Source organism: Corvus brachyrhynchos, unplaced genomic scaffold, assembly GCF_000691975.1.
Source record: "Corvus brachyrhynchos isolate BGI_N302 unplaced genomic scaffold, ASM69197v1 scaffold12, whole genome shotgun sequence".
In the NCBI taxonomy this organism is placed as follows: Eukaryota; Metazoa; Chordata; class Aves; order Passeriformes; family Corvidae; genus Corvus; species Corvus brachyrhynchos.
Genome location: NW_008237885.1, coordinates 1,329,139 through 1,345,444, shown reverse-complemented (window position 1 = coordinate 1,345,444; position 16,306 = coordinate 1,329,139). Strand labels below are relative to the sequence as shown.

General features: G+C 41.3%; 1 protein-coding gene across 3 annotated transcripts in view; it reads left to right on the top strand.

The window, feature by feature from the left end:
* HS6ST3 (heparan sulfate 6-O-sulfotransferase 3) overlaps nucleotides 1–14,050 on the top strand; it is a 291,644-nt gene extending 277,594 nt beyond the window's left edge. For 2 of the 3 annotated variants that reach the window (XM_017732630.1, XM_017732629.1), the window contains one exon: nucleotides 8,333–14,050. In XM_017732630.1, coding sequence (XP_017588119.1) covers nucleotides 8,333–9,038 — 706 coding nt within the window. In that variant the 3' untranslated portion in view covers nucleotides 9,039–14,050. The remainder of the gene's footprint in view (nucleotides 1–8,332) is intronic. The other variant, XR_001861456.1, reaches the window with a different exon arrangement.
* Nucleotides 14,051–16,306: the final 2,256 nt, after the last annotated feature.

The following is a 16,306-nucleotide window of genomic DNA, read 5'->3' as shown; positions in this document are numbered from 1 at the left end:
CCAATGATTAATTATTCTCATAATGAAAATTGTTTTCCTTGTATTCTCACACTTTTCAGTTTATGGCTATTGTCCCTCATTAGCTATCCCACCATGCACAAGAGTGAAAAGCCTTGCTTTACCTTCTCACTGGCCTCTTCTTAGGTGCTGAAAGGCTGCTGTTTGATCTCCCCCTAATGTCTTAGACACATCTTTGAAATACTTCATTAAAATCTGTATCCTCACAAATTTATATTCTCCTATGTCAAGAAAAAAAGTCTCAGCACTCCCACTTTCTTTTTGCAGCAGTAGGTCCCAAGATACATTTTCACTGCTGATTTTGAAGGGCATGTGGCAATGTGACACGTCAGGAATGTGATTATTATTGTCATGATTATTCATTATTTTTAAAAAGTAAAAAAATCACATGTCCTTACTCTAAAAGCAGACAACATTTTAAAAGGGAATTGTCCGTTTGCATAGTCCAAGGCCAGTTGTCTTCATTCCTGAAGTATTTAATAAAAAAAAATTAGAGTCTCCACAAATGTGGTTTTTTACCATTGTTTTAAGTACAGATGTAGTGCTGGATTTTGAAACTCATCTTTTTTTCTATATTATATGAATCTATGAGCCAGTGCTGTGTTAAAATAGCTTACTTGATGTCTCATTCTTCTCATATCTTTGCATAGCTCTACGCCATTATTGAATTTGTTCTAGCTTCACATCAAGGAAAATTGGACTCTTTAAGTGGAAAAATTCCTAATGTTGTACATGCAGCATTTGTGTTGCCAAAGGTTCACTCCCTTTCTTCTACCCTTCTGGATTACCCTAAATCACTACTGTTAAAAGTAGTTTGATGTCAGAGAGTGAGTGATCTCTAAAGACACTCCTTGTCATCTGTCATTCTTTAATCAGGTGTAGGACACTAATCTTCTGATCAACAACAATGCAAAAAAAAAGATAAAACAGTGCTATAAAGCTTTCCTGAGGTTTTTCTGATGGCATGGATACAGAATTTAATTTGATATTTCAGAGGATATTTTTAAAGAAAAAAGGGCTTGCAGTATCTAAACAGAAAACTTGGGAGTTTTATAATGAAAGCAGTGAATTACTGTAAAAGAAACTGAAGTTGGTGACAGGGAGTATTCCTCCTAACATGCAAGGAAATACAAGGTTTCACATTTCTTAAGTGCCTCACAATGCCCAATCACCCCATTTCTCTTGCCTGTAACAGACTGTGTCATCACAAATAACTTCCCGAGCAACCGCCTTTGCTTACCAGAACCAGAAATACAATCCCAGCTGTCTGACTCCCAGCCCTCCCTCTGTCATGCTGATATACTGATAGATCAGCAAGGACAACAAAATTATAATGGACTGTTTTTCTAGCAGTCCATTGGATTGGAGATTTGTGTGAAACAATACAGAACTTGCTAAAAAACTTTGTTTTGCTTTGGGGAATGCTCCAACTCTATAAGCATGTTTAGAAAGAGGTATTCTACCATGACTGGTAGATGTATAGGTACAAAGAGGCATGAAATGGAGATTATCTGTAGTTACTCCTCACTCATTACAAAATGTTATGTTAGTGGTTAGTTTTTGATGTTGGCCTGAACTTTGCATTCTGTGAATACGTCCCTTCAGGTAAGGACCCTTTGGCTCTAGGCACAGGGTTCACCTTGCAGATAGAGAGACCTGTACAACACAGACACCTCCAGGTCAGCAGTTAAGCTTTTCTGCGGCCAAGGTACGCGGTGTGATGCAAAGGGAGCCTCTAAGGGATGCAGCTCGTGCCAGAGGTGGCCCCTGCCACGGCCAGACACACAACACTGCCTGTGCTGAGCAGCTTCCTGCTGGTTTCAGAGCTTGCCTCGATGTGTAGCTCATATGTAGACCACTGCAATTAGATGTCCTACCCTGGAAGTAGCATCCAGTCCCTTCTCTGACCAGGCATATCCTATGGATTTAGCTGCTCTTTATGGTACTGGAGTAACAAAAGCCAACAGAGGCTTGTGGCCAACTCATAAATAGGAAACAATGGCCAGCTTTTATTCCAGTTGGATTCAGAGCCATGGGACAAAATTTCAGAGGAATAATGAGACACATCTAAAATTTTATAGTTTTGTACCTCAAAATTAAAGCTGGGGTTTTTTTGTTTTTCTTTTATTTAACTCTGCTAAGTTCTCCTTTAATGTCGAGTAAGTGTCTGTACAATATTACAGCCACTAAGTAATTACAGTGCTCATCATCCCAGATAAAAACAGCAGAAATGGTGAGTGCTCAGATCTTCTGAGAAAACAGCCAAATAAGTGCTTTTCCTACATGCTGAGCAGGTGATGCATGTGGTAAGAGGAGATAAACCTTCACTTTTTAATGGTGGTGGCTGTTCTTTCAGTATAAGTCTTGTAAAGAAACCCATGAAAACCTGAAAGGACAGCTAAGAAATAGTATTAATGTCACAAACTTATGTAAAGGATTTCTTAGAAAACTATTCCATCACAGTGTCTAGCATCCTGTGACAGACACTAAGATTAAGAAGCCTGTGTGCTCCTGCTACATCATCTTTGCAGAAGTTTGTGGGACAGCTAGGGTTTATCTGTCTGGCTTGGTGGATAAGCTGTATGATACTTCCTGCAGCCAGATGGATCTGCATATATTTTGTGCACTGTTTCATAGATTTTCATTACGGTGCCATTGTTCTGGATAAGTATACAGTCTGTTCTTGTTATTTTGGGCAGGTTATCTGTAAATTAAGCACACCATGGATGCAGAGACACTCTGCACAGAAATGCTGCCAGCCTTGAGCTGATACATCTGCATTTCACTAGGGTGACTGACCAGTTCAGATCAGCCTGACAATGTTTCTTTGCTTTCTGCCTTCCCCCATCCTTCCTGTTGCATGCTTTTGTTCCCTAATTGTACATGTACTGCATTATACTTATTTTTGTTTCATTTGTTTACCCTCTTCCTTTCACCATTATCCATACTGACGATACTTTGCCCAAAGAGAGGTTGCTGATTGTGGGCTAACTATTACTGCCTGTGAGAACCTGGGCTTGAGGATAAAATTGGGAAGTATATGGCTTTTGTTCACACAAAGCCGATCCTTCTTAAGCCTTCATCTTGCCACAACCTCTGTTGGTAGCAGAAGTGTGCTGACAGGATGGCTTTTGGTGGGTATTTAAGACCTTTCCTTGGGAACACACTCACTTCCACAATTAAAGCTACTAATTTCTTATCTCCACTTAGGACATAAACTTGACACGGGCTTTTATTTTCCTTTCTACCAGAAAGAACCAGAATGTAGATGGTTTTATGGTACACCTGGATTTTTCAGTCACTTTGGTTTTTCTTTCTTCTGTCTGCTAATGTTTTCCAAAATACTCTCTGGTGACTCTTTTTCTCCACCTCAAATACTCTTCTGTCTCTGCGTCCGCTGCCATGAGCACACTCTTCTCCTTTTATGAAGATGCCATTCATCCTTATTCCCCAGGAGGCCCTATAGGATGTTTTTGTTCTCAGTGTGTGGTGATCCTTCAAGTATTTAGTAAATCTCCCTCAGCCGGGACATCTGTTCCATGGTGATAGAAGAGGCAAAATGCCCTGGTTTGGGATCACCTCTGCTAATAGCAGACTCTGCTCCTCTGAAATTAATTTCTAAACCAGAGCAATACTATCGAAGGATTAATGTAAGATTAGAGTATTTATATTAAAATACCTTATAATGTGGAAGAAATACATGTTCTTAGGTTATAACTAGAAGCTCGTTTTATCTGTTCTGTTAATTAAAGGTTTTCTTTGCCTAACGCTAATGAAGAGATTGGATTTCATGCAAGTAGGACTAGAGCCTTAGGAATTACCAAGTACTTTATAACTCTAGTGTAAACAGCAGTGTGCAGCCCACGCTTCACACTGGTGTTTGTTTGAGCCCTTGCATGGATCATCAGGCCCTTGCCCTGACCATCACCTTTCCAAAAAATCAACTATCCCATAGTAACAACTCCAATAATCCATTAGTTTCAGTACATCATGCTCGAAAGGAGATTGCTTAATCTAGGGAAGCTGCATAAAGTTTCCTTTCAGGAGGAGCTAACACTGTGACTAGGGGGCTGGTGTTTGAAATTAAATCTAGACTGTTCTTACATGACTACGTGTTTATAGAGACAGTCACAAGATACACTGGCAAACACACACTTATGCATTTACTATCATTTTTGTATCATTGACAAATCCAGGTTATGGCCAGATTTCAGCGTAAATTTTTACACACACATGCACATGCTGATATAGATATTGATTACATAAATATAAATATATATATATATAAAACTTGTATGGTTTTTAACTAATTTGAAATATTTTATGTAAAATATCTTCTCCCTGACATACCAGCATATTTTTTTTGGCTAGCCTTTAAGCACCGAGGGTGTCTCTGACAGTAGTTTCAGTAATCAATTATGGGAGTCTATTAAAATGAAGGCAAGAAGTCTGTGATGAGTTTGCTTTGACAAACAGGGTAACAGAAGTCATTACTTAATTCTTTGCTCAGTATTTCCCACAGTGGGTAGCCCTGGAGTTCAACATAGCCACATAAGTGTGAGCATGGGTGATGCAAGAGGGTCGCTTACACCGACGAGAACAAGTGAACATCTGTATTCAGAGTGGCTCAAGCTTGTTCAGTATTTAGCTAACTTTATGCTATTTTACTGAACAGTGAAGAAAGGCCATATCCTGTTTCATATTTTTACGACCAACTTCTTGTCTTTATTATGAGCTGACTCCTTGGCCATTCCCAGTGTGATTGAACACTTGTGTGTGAGGAACTGAGGGCTCCAAAATACTTCTATAATTATTCCATAAGTGTCAACATTTGAAAACAATTTGAAAACAATTTCCTAAGATAAGTTTTATAATTTTTATAATTTTACAACTGAAACAAATGTTCATGGCCTTCATGTGTTTACTTATATCATTATTCTAGAGACATGACACCCTTTTCCATAAAAGAAAACTTGGTGCACAACTTGAGTGCAGCATCCCTCCAGTCCAGGGGTAGCATGTAACAGTGCCATCTGGTCAGTGTCCAGGATTAGGTAGAAGAAATCTTAAGGTCTTCCAACCTCAGATTGGTTAAAAGGGTGACAGAGGATCACAAACAGAAGGTTAATCAGAAGGTTGTAAATGGTGAATGCAGCATAAGTTATCAGCCCCTCAGAAACTAAAAGTGTGTCAAGCTGCTGTTAAAGAATGTCTACCAGTTGAAGAAGCCATTCAATGGGTAACACAAGAAGGCAACTCCGAAAGCTGCAGAAACCAGAAGCAGATTAATCTGGGCAGGAAAAACTCTGCAGAAGTTAGGTAGTCACAAGGAGGAGCAGCAGCAGACTGGCGAAGGTTTCTGGCTCAGTGTGCAGAAGGGAAGCTGCGGGTGTTATACAAAGATGTGCTGTTCTCATTTCCATGCATTTGCTTTGTACTCCTGTCTATTGCACATCAAACACATTTACATATCCAGGGCTGAAATGGAAATGATTGATGCAAAGGAGGTATTTTTGTTAATTGTTGTTGCTCTGAGTCATGCCTGGCTGGGGCTGCTGGAGATGGGTGAAGAAAGACAGAACTATTATTAGCGGTATAAATAACTGTCAAGAGCAACTTTTAAATCTGTCTGTTACCACATATTAACATCCAAAATTACCTGCAGAGAGGAGGGGCAGCAATACAAGGACGAAGCCAGTGCCCCATCTTTGTTGATGTAGATGTGTGCAAATGCCTCTGAGTCTTTGTCCATTGTTTTTTGTCTCTGCTCCCTTGGAATTTCAACCATTTTTGGTCACAACCCTATCAGTGCCTGCTGGATGTTGCAACAACAACTTCTTATGCTCAGAGTTGATGGGTGTTTGAGAGTTGGGCTGTTTTATCTGCACAGCACTTGTGAAATGTGTCCCCTTTTTTCCCTGTAAAATGGAAGGTAGTTCTTAATGTGCTCTTATACATGCCGTATAGAGCCAAGATGTGATGAAAATCCAGTCTGAGAAGAGAAAGCTGTGCCTGATGTGCCCAAAGACTGCTTTTCATAGTGGAACTAACCTGCAGAGCACACAAGAGGATTTCTTGTACTTCCTGCTCTGCAGGACAAAAGGGATTTTAGAAATACCTGTCTATGAAGGGTTGTGTGATTCTTGGGTCCCCTGTTGATGTGGGCTGTGTAAGTAACTGAAGGGGACCAAAACAGCTGACATGAGGTTTGGCCATGTGTGAGCAGCAGTCAGAAGACCCAAGCTCCAAACGATTCTGGAAATGCCATCCTTCAAAGTATTGCCTGATGCTGACAGAAATCATGGCTTTCAGTGCAAGTGATAGGGAAAATACATCCATGGCACTTGCTAATTTAAATCCACCTGTAAAGCTTCTGCTGTGAAATAAGTCTTGAAACAGCTGTTTCTATTAGATAGTAGTTCAGGAAATTACCCTGCAGCAGAACATAGTCCATAGTTTGGTCTCATAACCTTATTCTGGAAAATATACATCCTGTCGGCAGAAAATTGAGAATGAATAAGAATGAAGCATTCAGACCTGTTTCCCTTTGCTTTGTCTGCACTCTGGAATATATTTGCATATTTAGCAGTATGTGGGGAAATAAATATTTTTATGGTAAACCTAAGGTTTATGGAGATGGTGAACCCTTAGTGGCAGGAAGTAGGTGGTATCTGAAAAAGCAAAGTAATTGTCTTGGAGGTTGTCCCAAATTTTGAGATTTTTCATTTAAGTGGAGTTAGCTCTTGTATGAGATGACTCTCCCAAAATGTTGGTTTGTTTACAGGGTAGCTTGTCTTCAGCAGGCTTGCTTCCTGCTTACTTCCCTCATCCTTCTCTAGGCTGAAGAGGAGGTTCTGAGATGTGGATACAATAGTGCTGCTATCAAGAATTTTTCTTGCTTCTTTCCAGTGCCATGAGATACTTTTCTCTCTCACGGAAGAGATTAGCAGAGTTCTATAAACACCTGCGACCTTGCAGAGCTTTGTTTATGGTACAGTAGAAAAATATTTTGACAATGGATGTTTTAGGATTTTAGTCAATCACCCCAAGGGGTGGCTGATCCTTTGACCAGTTAGACTATGAAGAAAAAAGTCTATAAAAGAGTTTGTAAAATAATTAAATGAATCAATCTTGCTGCACAATTCCTGCCTCCTCTCCTCTCCTCCCTACCATTGCAGATACCATAATACTGAGACCAGACTTTTCTTAAGAAATCTTAGGGCTCATGATTTATTAATGTGTAGTTTGCAGTAAGATGAGTCATGCAAACTCACGAACCTATTTTTGTACCAGACTATGCGTTAATTTTAGTCATGAATCCTCTGGTTATTCTAGCTGAGAGAAACCATAAGTATTTCAGTTTTGCTTTGTGTTTATGCTATCACCTTATAATTCAGGTGAGTTATTACTGAGTAAAACATCTCTTAGTAAAAAACCCTCAATCTGTGAAAGCCTCCTTGATGCATATTTAATTGCAGTCCCTTTCAGATTGCCATAAATAAGACATACAAACTGAATTTAATAGCAGAAAGATGAACTGACAGTGTGAGTTCTGTAGTTACTTTCTCTATTTCAAATCAATATATCTTGGTGTCTCTTTTGTATTCTTGACAGGTGAGGTTGAATAATGATAATCTTTATACCAACAAATGCTTTTGTACTGCACGATTATAACTAATTTCAATCAAGCACTTGTCTAAAATTAAGTCATATGAATGGATTTTTGGTCTCTTATTATCTTCACTCCAACCCACTTAATAACAGGGTTTTTCTTAAGTAGGTGGCTCATGCCAGTCTTCCACATGGTGTTATTTTTAGCACTTGCACCATCCATATGAAATTGTTCATGCTTTTCTTGGATTGTGACCAAGCGCTGTAGGGATTATCATCCTGTGCATCTTGTGAGATGTGCACGTCTCAGTCCAGAAGAGAAGTGGCAAGATTATTTCAATCACTTTTCACACTTTTTCTAATATTGCTGGCGGTTAGTATTTCAACATGGAGGGGAGAACACTTCAGTTAACTGGTTTCTATATAAAGTAACTATCACTGAACAGTTGATAGGTCAAAGTAATTCCATTTCTCTGATAACTGCTTATTTCCTTTCATCTCTCTCTCTCCCCCCCCAATTTACCTTGTGTTTTATTCATGGTATTTATGAAGATTTTACTGTCTCAGAAAGAGTCACCTGTAGCACCTACATTGCACTGGAAAAAGTGAAGGGTGTGGTGCCAGTGGCGGGTAATGTTTTTATTGGAGAATAAATAGGGAAATCTACTGAAGTCTTAAAACTGTGTTTAATTCTATGTTTCAGGAATTTCTATTACATCACCATGCTGAGGGATCCAGTGTCACGGTACTTGAGTGAATGGAAGCATGTGCAGAGGGGTGCGACGTGGAAAACATCCCTTCATATGTGTGATGGAAGAAGCCCGACACCAGACGAGCTGCCTACCTGTTATGAAGGAGATGACTGGTCTGGAGTCAGTTTACAGGAATTCATGGATTGTAGCTACAACTTGGCCAGCAACCGCCAGGTGCGCATGCTGGCAGACCTCAGCCTGGTGGGGTGCTACAACCTGACTTTTATGAATGAGAGTGAGAGAAATATGATTCTTCTCCAAAGCGCCAAGAACAATCTGAAAAACATGGCCTTCTTCGGCCTGACGGAATTTCAGAGGAAAACACAGTATCTCTTTGAGAGGACATTCAACCTGAAATTCATTTCACCATTCACCCAATTCAACGTCACGCGGGCCTCCAATGTGGACATTGGCAAGGATGTGCGGCAGCGGATAGAGGAGCTGAATTTCTTGGACATGCAGCTGTACGAATACGCAAAGGACCTGTTCCTGCAGCGCTTCCAGTACTCCAAGCAAGAGGAGCATCAGAAGAACCGGCTAAAGAGGCGAGAGGAGCGGCGACTGCTGCGGGAGCAGAGAGCTCACCAGTGGCCAAGGGAAGAGGCAGCAGAAGTAGCTGTTACTGAAGATTATAATAGTCAGGTTGCAAGGTGGTGATGCTCCTCCATCTTGCCTAACCAGTGAGAGGATCAGATTGTTTGTGCAACGTGGCTACCTGGGAATTAGCCAAGGGAGACCTACTGCTTTGGTAAATGAGACCACGTCTGACAACTCCCCCTCCTTATCTCAGTTTTTCTTGGTTTCTGCCAGTGAGAATGTATTTTTTTCTCAATAGGTATTGATTAGTGTTATTAAATGGCAGTAGAATAAGATTCCTGTCGGAAAAGACTTCCTTCAAAGGCCTTATCTATGAGGATGGGTTGAAGAGAGAGAGAGAGAGAGAGATTGCATTAAGAGATGTACCCTGTACAATGTGAGCTACTAAAACTTGTGCAGACATGAATGATAAATTGGGGAAAAATACCTGGCTTGGTTCTTTTGTGACATGAGAGCTGGTTTATTTCGTACTGTTCATTGAAACTGTAGTGCATAACTTTCTAGTGAATGAAATGGAGAAGGTGCACACATTGCCCTTCAAACTTCTACATGCTGTGTTTTGATTAAGGGAAGAATTTGATGAAAAAATACATAGGAAGTGTTGGATTGGGGCACTGTTCCAAAGGTCAGCAGTCAGAGATTGATTAGGTGAGATGGTGGAGAGGTTGGCTTATTTTCCTGCAGATGCTGAGAGTACTAAGCCAGCCAGGTAGGAGCCATCTTTCTGAGTGCGTGTGGCAAAGGCGAGCTTTGAGAAATGAGGTCTGTGGAGCAGCTGAGCACACATCGCAGAGATTATCTGGCTGGGGGCAATGAAATCTGCCTTCACATTCACAAAAGGGGTCAAGCAAACTCCAGGGAAGAGGAAATAGAGAAGGAAAAGCTTAAATATTGGTGTGACATTTTCCAGATTTGCTGTAAAAGCCTGGAGATACATTGTCTGTGAAGGTAGGCAGGTATATGATATTGTCTGTTAAAATACATTGATGCTGAGTGCATACAATTTAAATTGGTTTTCTCTCTAACTACAGTAGTGGCTAGAAAAAAAATCAGCTTTCATTTTTATAGGATACGTGATGGATATGTGGAAAGTCTTGATATTTATTACTCTATATGAAGATTCTTTGTAAATTTATTGTTTTCATGATGAGAGATCTGTATCTGTTTTTCTTCCTTGTCTAGAAAAAGGTTCAATGGGTTCTTCCTCCACATGTTACATTCTTGTGGCTAAACTGCATCTGTTTATTCCAAGATTTTATGTTGTTCCATTCGTAATAGTGAAATTTTAAAAAGAGGGTCCTATGCACCATAGATCTTCTGAGAGAGTTTTTTTTCCTTCTTCTTCTGGCATAAATGTAAAGCATTAGGAGGAAATTTCTCTAAGTGCCTCAACATGGCTGCTAAATCAAGATGCTGAAAGTATATTATTGCATGCATGAATGGCTTTTACCTTACAGATTTGCTAATTAGAAGTACTGGAGTACCTGATGTGGATGCACATTTCTCGCTTGTTTTCAAAATTCAAGGTTTCTATCCAGTTGGTTGAAAAAATAATGTGTTACAGAAAAAAGAGGCTCAATTTGAAAGTTTGTCCCTTCATTTCCGAGTTGGATTTTTTTTTTGGTGCATGCTGTATCTTCTTTTCTTCTGAAAATGCTATTGCTACTTATCTATGCAGAATATAAAAAATACAATCTAACGATCCTGCTGAGAGGTAATGCATACAATAACACACTGAACATGAAATATCATAATAGCATTAAGAAGTGAAGAGGGCTACCAGGATGATGCCTCATTATCAATGTAGTTCATTAACAATATGCTGCTTTATGTCTGATTGTCAATATGTTACTCTGGGATGAGTAGTGGTGGGTTTTGGTCCCTAATACCTCTTCCACTCATGGATCATGTACATCTTCTCCCACCTCCACATTCAGAAGGGAAAAGGCAGGGCTGCAGATTGTTGTTCTCCTGTCTGAGCATGGGATGTCTGCCTTAGAGGAGAGTGAGAAGCTCTCTAGGCTACTGGACGATGCTGCTTGGATCCCCATCACCTGGAAGAGGCGCTCAGACACCTCGCTCACGTATGGACACCAACCTTCCGAGACATAAATTGAAATCTTTACAGTCAAGGACTGAAGCTCGCTCTGGGTGTCCTGGCTGCAGGACAGTGAGGTCATGAAGAGCGAAGGCTCACTGGCACAACTGCACCTTTAGCATGGTGCATGTTATTCACAGTGACCTGACATCTTACCTGCTGGCACCAGGGCTTTAGGCTGGGCTGGCCCTGGCCCTGTGGAGGGAAGGAGCTTTCTGGTCGGTGACACAGGAATGATGGAAACTCTTGCATCTCCCCATTCCTGTGCCCATTGCCACATCTTGCTGGAGACCACACAGCATGAGAGGGGAAGGATGCTTTTGGCACCTGATGCTCTGTCTCCAGGATTTGCAGGTGCTCTTCTTGTTTCCATGAGCACAGGGAGCTCGGAGTGCTGGGGAGACCCTGAAGGGCAGGGGAGAAGCCAGCCATGTGGGAAGAAAGATGCAAGGCCACACTCACATTAAGGAGCAAGGTAAGCAAGGAAGTAAAATAAATGCCAACTCTTGTTTTGTAGTGCATCCCTTCCTCTTCCTCCTAAGTGCAAAAAAATAGTTGCCCCTTCCTCACATACCTTACTCATTGCCCAGCGGGCCACCTCTCTATGCTGCCCACAGCAACTGGGGCCTCATTTTTCATTTAGAAAATGCAGTGTTTTCTTTTCAAGGGAAAGGAGACAGTGCTCAGAAATACTTCCCTGGAGCCTCACCAGTGACTGTAAGTATCAGTTTCAGCTGTCTAAGCATACCAACTGTTCTCCAGACTGTTCCTTCTGCCTGATACAAAACAAAGCCTAATGAGGAAAATCGAAGCAGTTTATAGGTGGCTTACATTAGCTTTAATAGTTTGGCAACATCTTAATGTGATGCCTAACCTTTTTCATCAGTTATTTCCCAGGAGTCAAGATTAGGGTCCTGAAGAGCTGTTAATGTGCTGCGGCATCTATGTTAACGGCATTTGCCTTAACACTTGGGATTTAGTTAAAATTGAAGTTGTTTGTTGGATTTTCTTTTTTCCTCTGGAGCCAAGTAGCCCTGGTTGTGCAGGAGTGGGTTTGTTGCTTTTGTTGTTCGGGGGTTTTTCTGGGACGGGTGGGCAGTCAGCAGTTAAGACCTTGCCCAGAGCCCTGCGACTGAAGGACCTGGCACCTCCTTCCCTAGCTCCAGCAGCAGATCCAGCAAACTCACTGCACCAACAATTCTGTTTTTCTTAGCAGAGTTTCCTTCCACATGACAAATAAAGCAGTTTGGAAACACCTTCAGGCTGATTTCTAAGACACAGGCCTGCAGCTTTCCTCCTCTTGGGCACTGTGCCTGAAATAATGTAATGCAAAAGCAAAATAAAGGTCCTGCTTCACATCTCTGTTATTCCAGGTTTTTATTGCTCTGACAGCATAAACTTCACCATAATTACACTGGCCCATATAAGATCAGGGAGCAGCATGTTTCTTTGTAAAGCTTCATGAGCAACAATGCTATAAGATTTCTGTCCATCTTCCTGGCATTATTTTGTTGCTTAAACAAGGCAGTTTGGCTTCTGCTACTGTGGTGCTGAAAAAAATCTGTCTTTTGTAATGGCGATGTACTTGCTAATCTCTCCCATCACATTCCCAGCACTGCCTTTTCCAGTTATATAATTCACTGTAGGCTTGGAGTGGACAGAGAAACATGCTGTGTCATTAGAACTTGTTCCTGATAATTTGATGTCTAGTTCAAGCACTCACCTTATGGCCTTATGGCCTTATTAAGGAATGAAAATTTGTCTTCTCTTCCCCACTCATCAGTGCTGACAGTAAAAAACTTTTTCACCATCAGGAAAGAAAAAATCCGCTGTTTCTGATGTTGGGTATTTTCCACTGCTATTGTATTAGTAGGGAGGCTGTCATAGCCTTGCTAGGGATTCTACCCAACATGCAGCAGTTATTTGCTATTCACTAAAAACAGAAATACAGAATAAAAAAGTCATGGAAGTCAGATCCAGAGCCACACTTCATAACTGTATCATACCCATTCAACCAAATGGCAGGTCACATCACCTTTGGGTCTGGATATGTTTCAGATTTGACATCCATGACTAAATCAGGAGGCTTTTAAAGTTGGTTTTCTCGTTAGCACATGCTTCCTTCTGCCCTAGTGGGATCTTGTTTCCCACCTGCACTCTTGTATCAGTTATGAGTGCTGCTGTTTTAAAACGTATCTCACTTTTTCTTCCCTCTGTTGCTGTTCCCCTGATACATATGGAATTATTCTTTTTTTTTGGTCTGGGATAAGGATTATCTTGTTTCCAGACTGGTGAGGACAACTATGTGTGGGATGAACAATCACAATTATGTCATTCTGCTGGAGTCGATGGCTGTATCCTCCCTACATGTAACAAAAGCACACTCAGAAAAAGTACCCAGTTTCCACTGTAACACTTCGTTCAGTTTGGGTCCTGTAATACTTTCTTTGTCTACATTTCATGGAGGGAAATGGGTTCCATAGCCTGCAATGTCCTTGGCTTTCTTCTTGGCCATATCACTAGCTCTGTGATTTCAAATAAATGTTGGAAGAGAAAAAAAAAATAAAGAATTCCTATCAGTTGCCATATTTAAGATGAAAGAATAAATTAATAGGCTGTAAATTACTTTATTCTTTAGGAATTTTCCTTCTGTTTATGTGCAATAATGTTTGTGAACTCTGCTACTAAGAGATTGTATTGTGAGTAATCATATATACTTTCATTCCTATTTAAAAGATGGTTTGTAGACCTAGGGATTTTCATTGATGTAAAGCACAATTTAATGAATTATTTAATGTGTTTAACCATTGTGATGTCAAAAGCAATTGTTTTCATATATTTATTTGTTGGTGGTTTTCTGTAAAATGATGCTCATTAAGAGATCTGTTAAAAATGAAGTTTTGTTGAATATTGTTGGGTCCATGAATTACTTACGAGAACAAATAAACATTGATTGTGTTTTTGAAACACTAAAGATTCCATTTTATCTACATAGCCATAAAAATGACTAAAAATGTTCCAAGTCGTAGTAAAAATCTACTGTGTTTTTTTAACAAAATGTACATGGAGGAAAATCATGTTGCTATAACTTACTGTTTAATTATGTTAGGGCCCAATACCAAATCTTTTGATTTGAATTGGACTTCATTTCTGCTCCTGCAGCACTGAGGGCCAGCCCAAACTGTCAGGATAATCTCCTGAGCTCCTGTGGGGAATAATGAGAACTTGAAGACTGTTGCTGCACTGTCAGCCTCGTACTGCTGGTTTGCTCTTGAAGTCTACCTATATGAAAGCTGTGGGGTAGCCCTGTATGGTAGGGACAGTTCTGACTCTCCAGAGTTTGTCGACAGTGATGAAAAGGTCAAGTGTTTATGAGTAAGAATCATGGGAAAGGCCAACAAGGCCAATATCTTGGTGGGAGTCTGTTACAAACCAGCCAACCAGGTTGAAGAGGCAGATAAAATATTCCATAAGCATCTGGGGGAAGACTCACAACTGTTAGCCCTGGCCCTTATGGGGGACTTGAACTTACCAGATGTCTGCTGGAAATACAATCCAGTGGAGAGGAAGCAGGTTCCTGGAGTGTGTGGAAGAGAGCTTCCTGACATAGCTGGTGAGCAGCCCAACCAGGGCCTCACTGGACCAGTTGTTTGTGAACAGAGAAGAAGTGGTGGGAGATGTGATGGTCGGAGGCTGTCTTGGGCACAACGATCATGAAATTATAGAGTTTTCAGTTCTTGAAGAAGTAAGGTGTGAGTCAACAGAACTGTTGCCTTGGGTCAGGAGGGCAAATTTTGGTCTGTTTAGGACCCTGGTTGACAAAGTCCCTTGGGAAACAGTCCTGAAAGGCAGAGGAGTCCAGGAAGGCTGGACATTCTTCAAGAAGGAAGTCCTAAAGGCACAGGAGCAGATGTCCCCATGTACTGAAAGATGACCCAGCAGGGAAGAACCCCAACCTGTCTGAACAGAGAGCTTTGACTGGAATTCAGGGTAAAGTAGAGACCTTTGGAAAAAAAGGCAGGTGAACTCAGGAGGACGACAAGGATTTTGTGAGGTTACACAGGGAGAAAATTAGAAGGGTGAGGGCCCAGCTAGAACCTAATCTGGCTACTGTCGTAAAATACGATAAAAATGTTTCTCTAAATACATCATCAACAAAAGGAGGGCTAAGGAGAATCTCCATCCTTTATTGGATGTGGGGGGAAACAGTGACAAAGGATGAGGAAAAGGCTGAGATACTTATGCCTTCTTCACCTCCATCTTTAGTAATAAGACCAGTTGTTAGGATACCCAGCCCCCTGAGCTGAGAGACAGGGACCAGGAACAGAAGGTAGGCCCTATAATCCAAGTGGAAATGGTCAGCAACCTGCTACACCTCTCAGACACACAAAAGTCTATGGGGCTGGATGGGATCCACCCGAGTGTACTGAGGGAGCTGGCAGAAGGACTCACTGAGCCACTTTCCATCATTTATCTGCAGCCTGACTAACCAGGGAGGTCCCAGTTGACTGGAGGTTGACAACTGTGACATCCATCTATAAGGAGGGCTGGAAGAAGGATCCACAGGCTTGTCGGCCTGGCCTTGGTGCCAAGGAAGGTCAAGGAGCAGATCACCTCCAGTGCTTTTATACAGCATGTACAGGACAACCAAGGCATGAGGCCCAGCCAGCGTGGGTTTGTGAAAGGCAGGTCCTGTCTGACCAACCTGGTCTCCTTTTATGGCCAGGTGACCCACACTGGGGATGAGGGAAAGGCTGTGAATTAATAATTAGGAAAAAAACCCATACAATTATACATATGCCTTGCAACAGGATTGTGTTAGATAATGTTTTGCAGCCCCTTTCAGTGCCACCAATGAAATGCCCACTGCAAGTGTCCATTTTCATGCTACTCGTACCATTTCGAGGAAACAAAAGGGTTGGATGACTTTGTAATCTCCAGATTTCTCTAAATTGTGGTGGGAGTATCTCACTGCTTGCTTGGTTCCTGATGGGAAGCTAGTTTAGTTCCTGGGAGACAGATGTCAGCCTCCATAAACTCACACTATTGTTTGAAACCAAACTCCCAGAAGCTGCTGGCTGAGTGGGCCCAAAGGCTGGATCCTGACAGGGAAGACAAGATGGCATGGTGAGTTCATACTACTGGGGAGCAATACAGGCTGCTAAACAGAATAATCCAGTGCTGCTTATGGTGCCCTGAAGTTGCGCATTGGACCTTCAGCTGCTGTTCC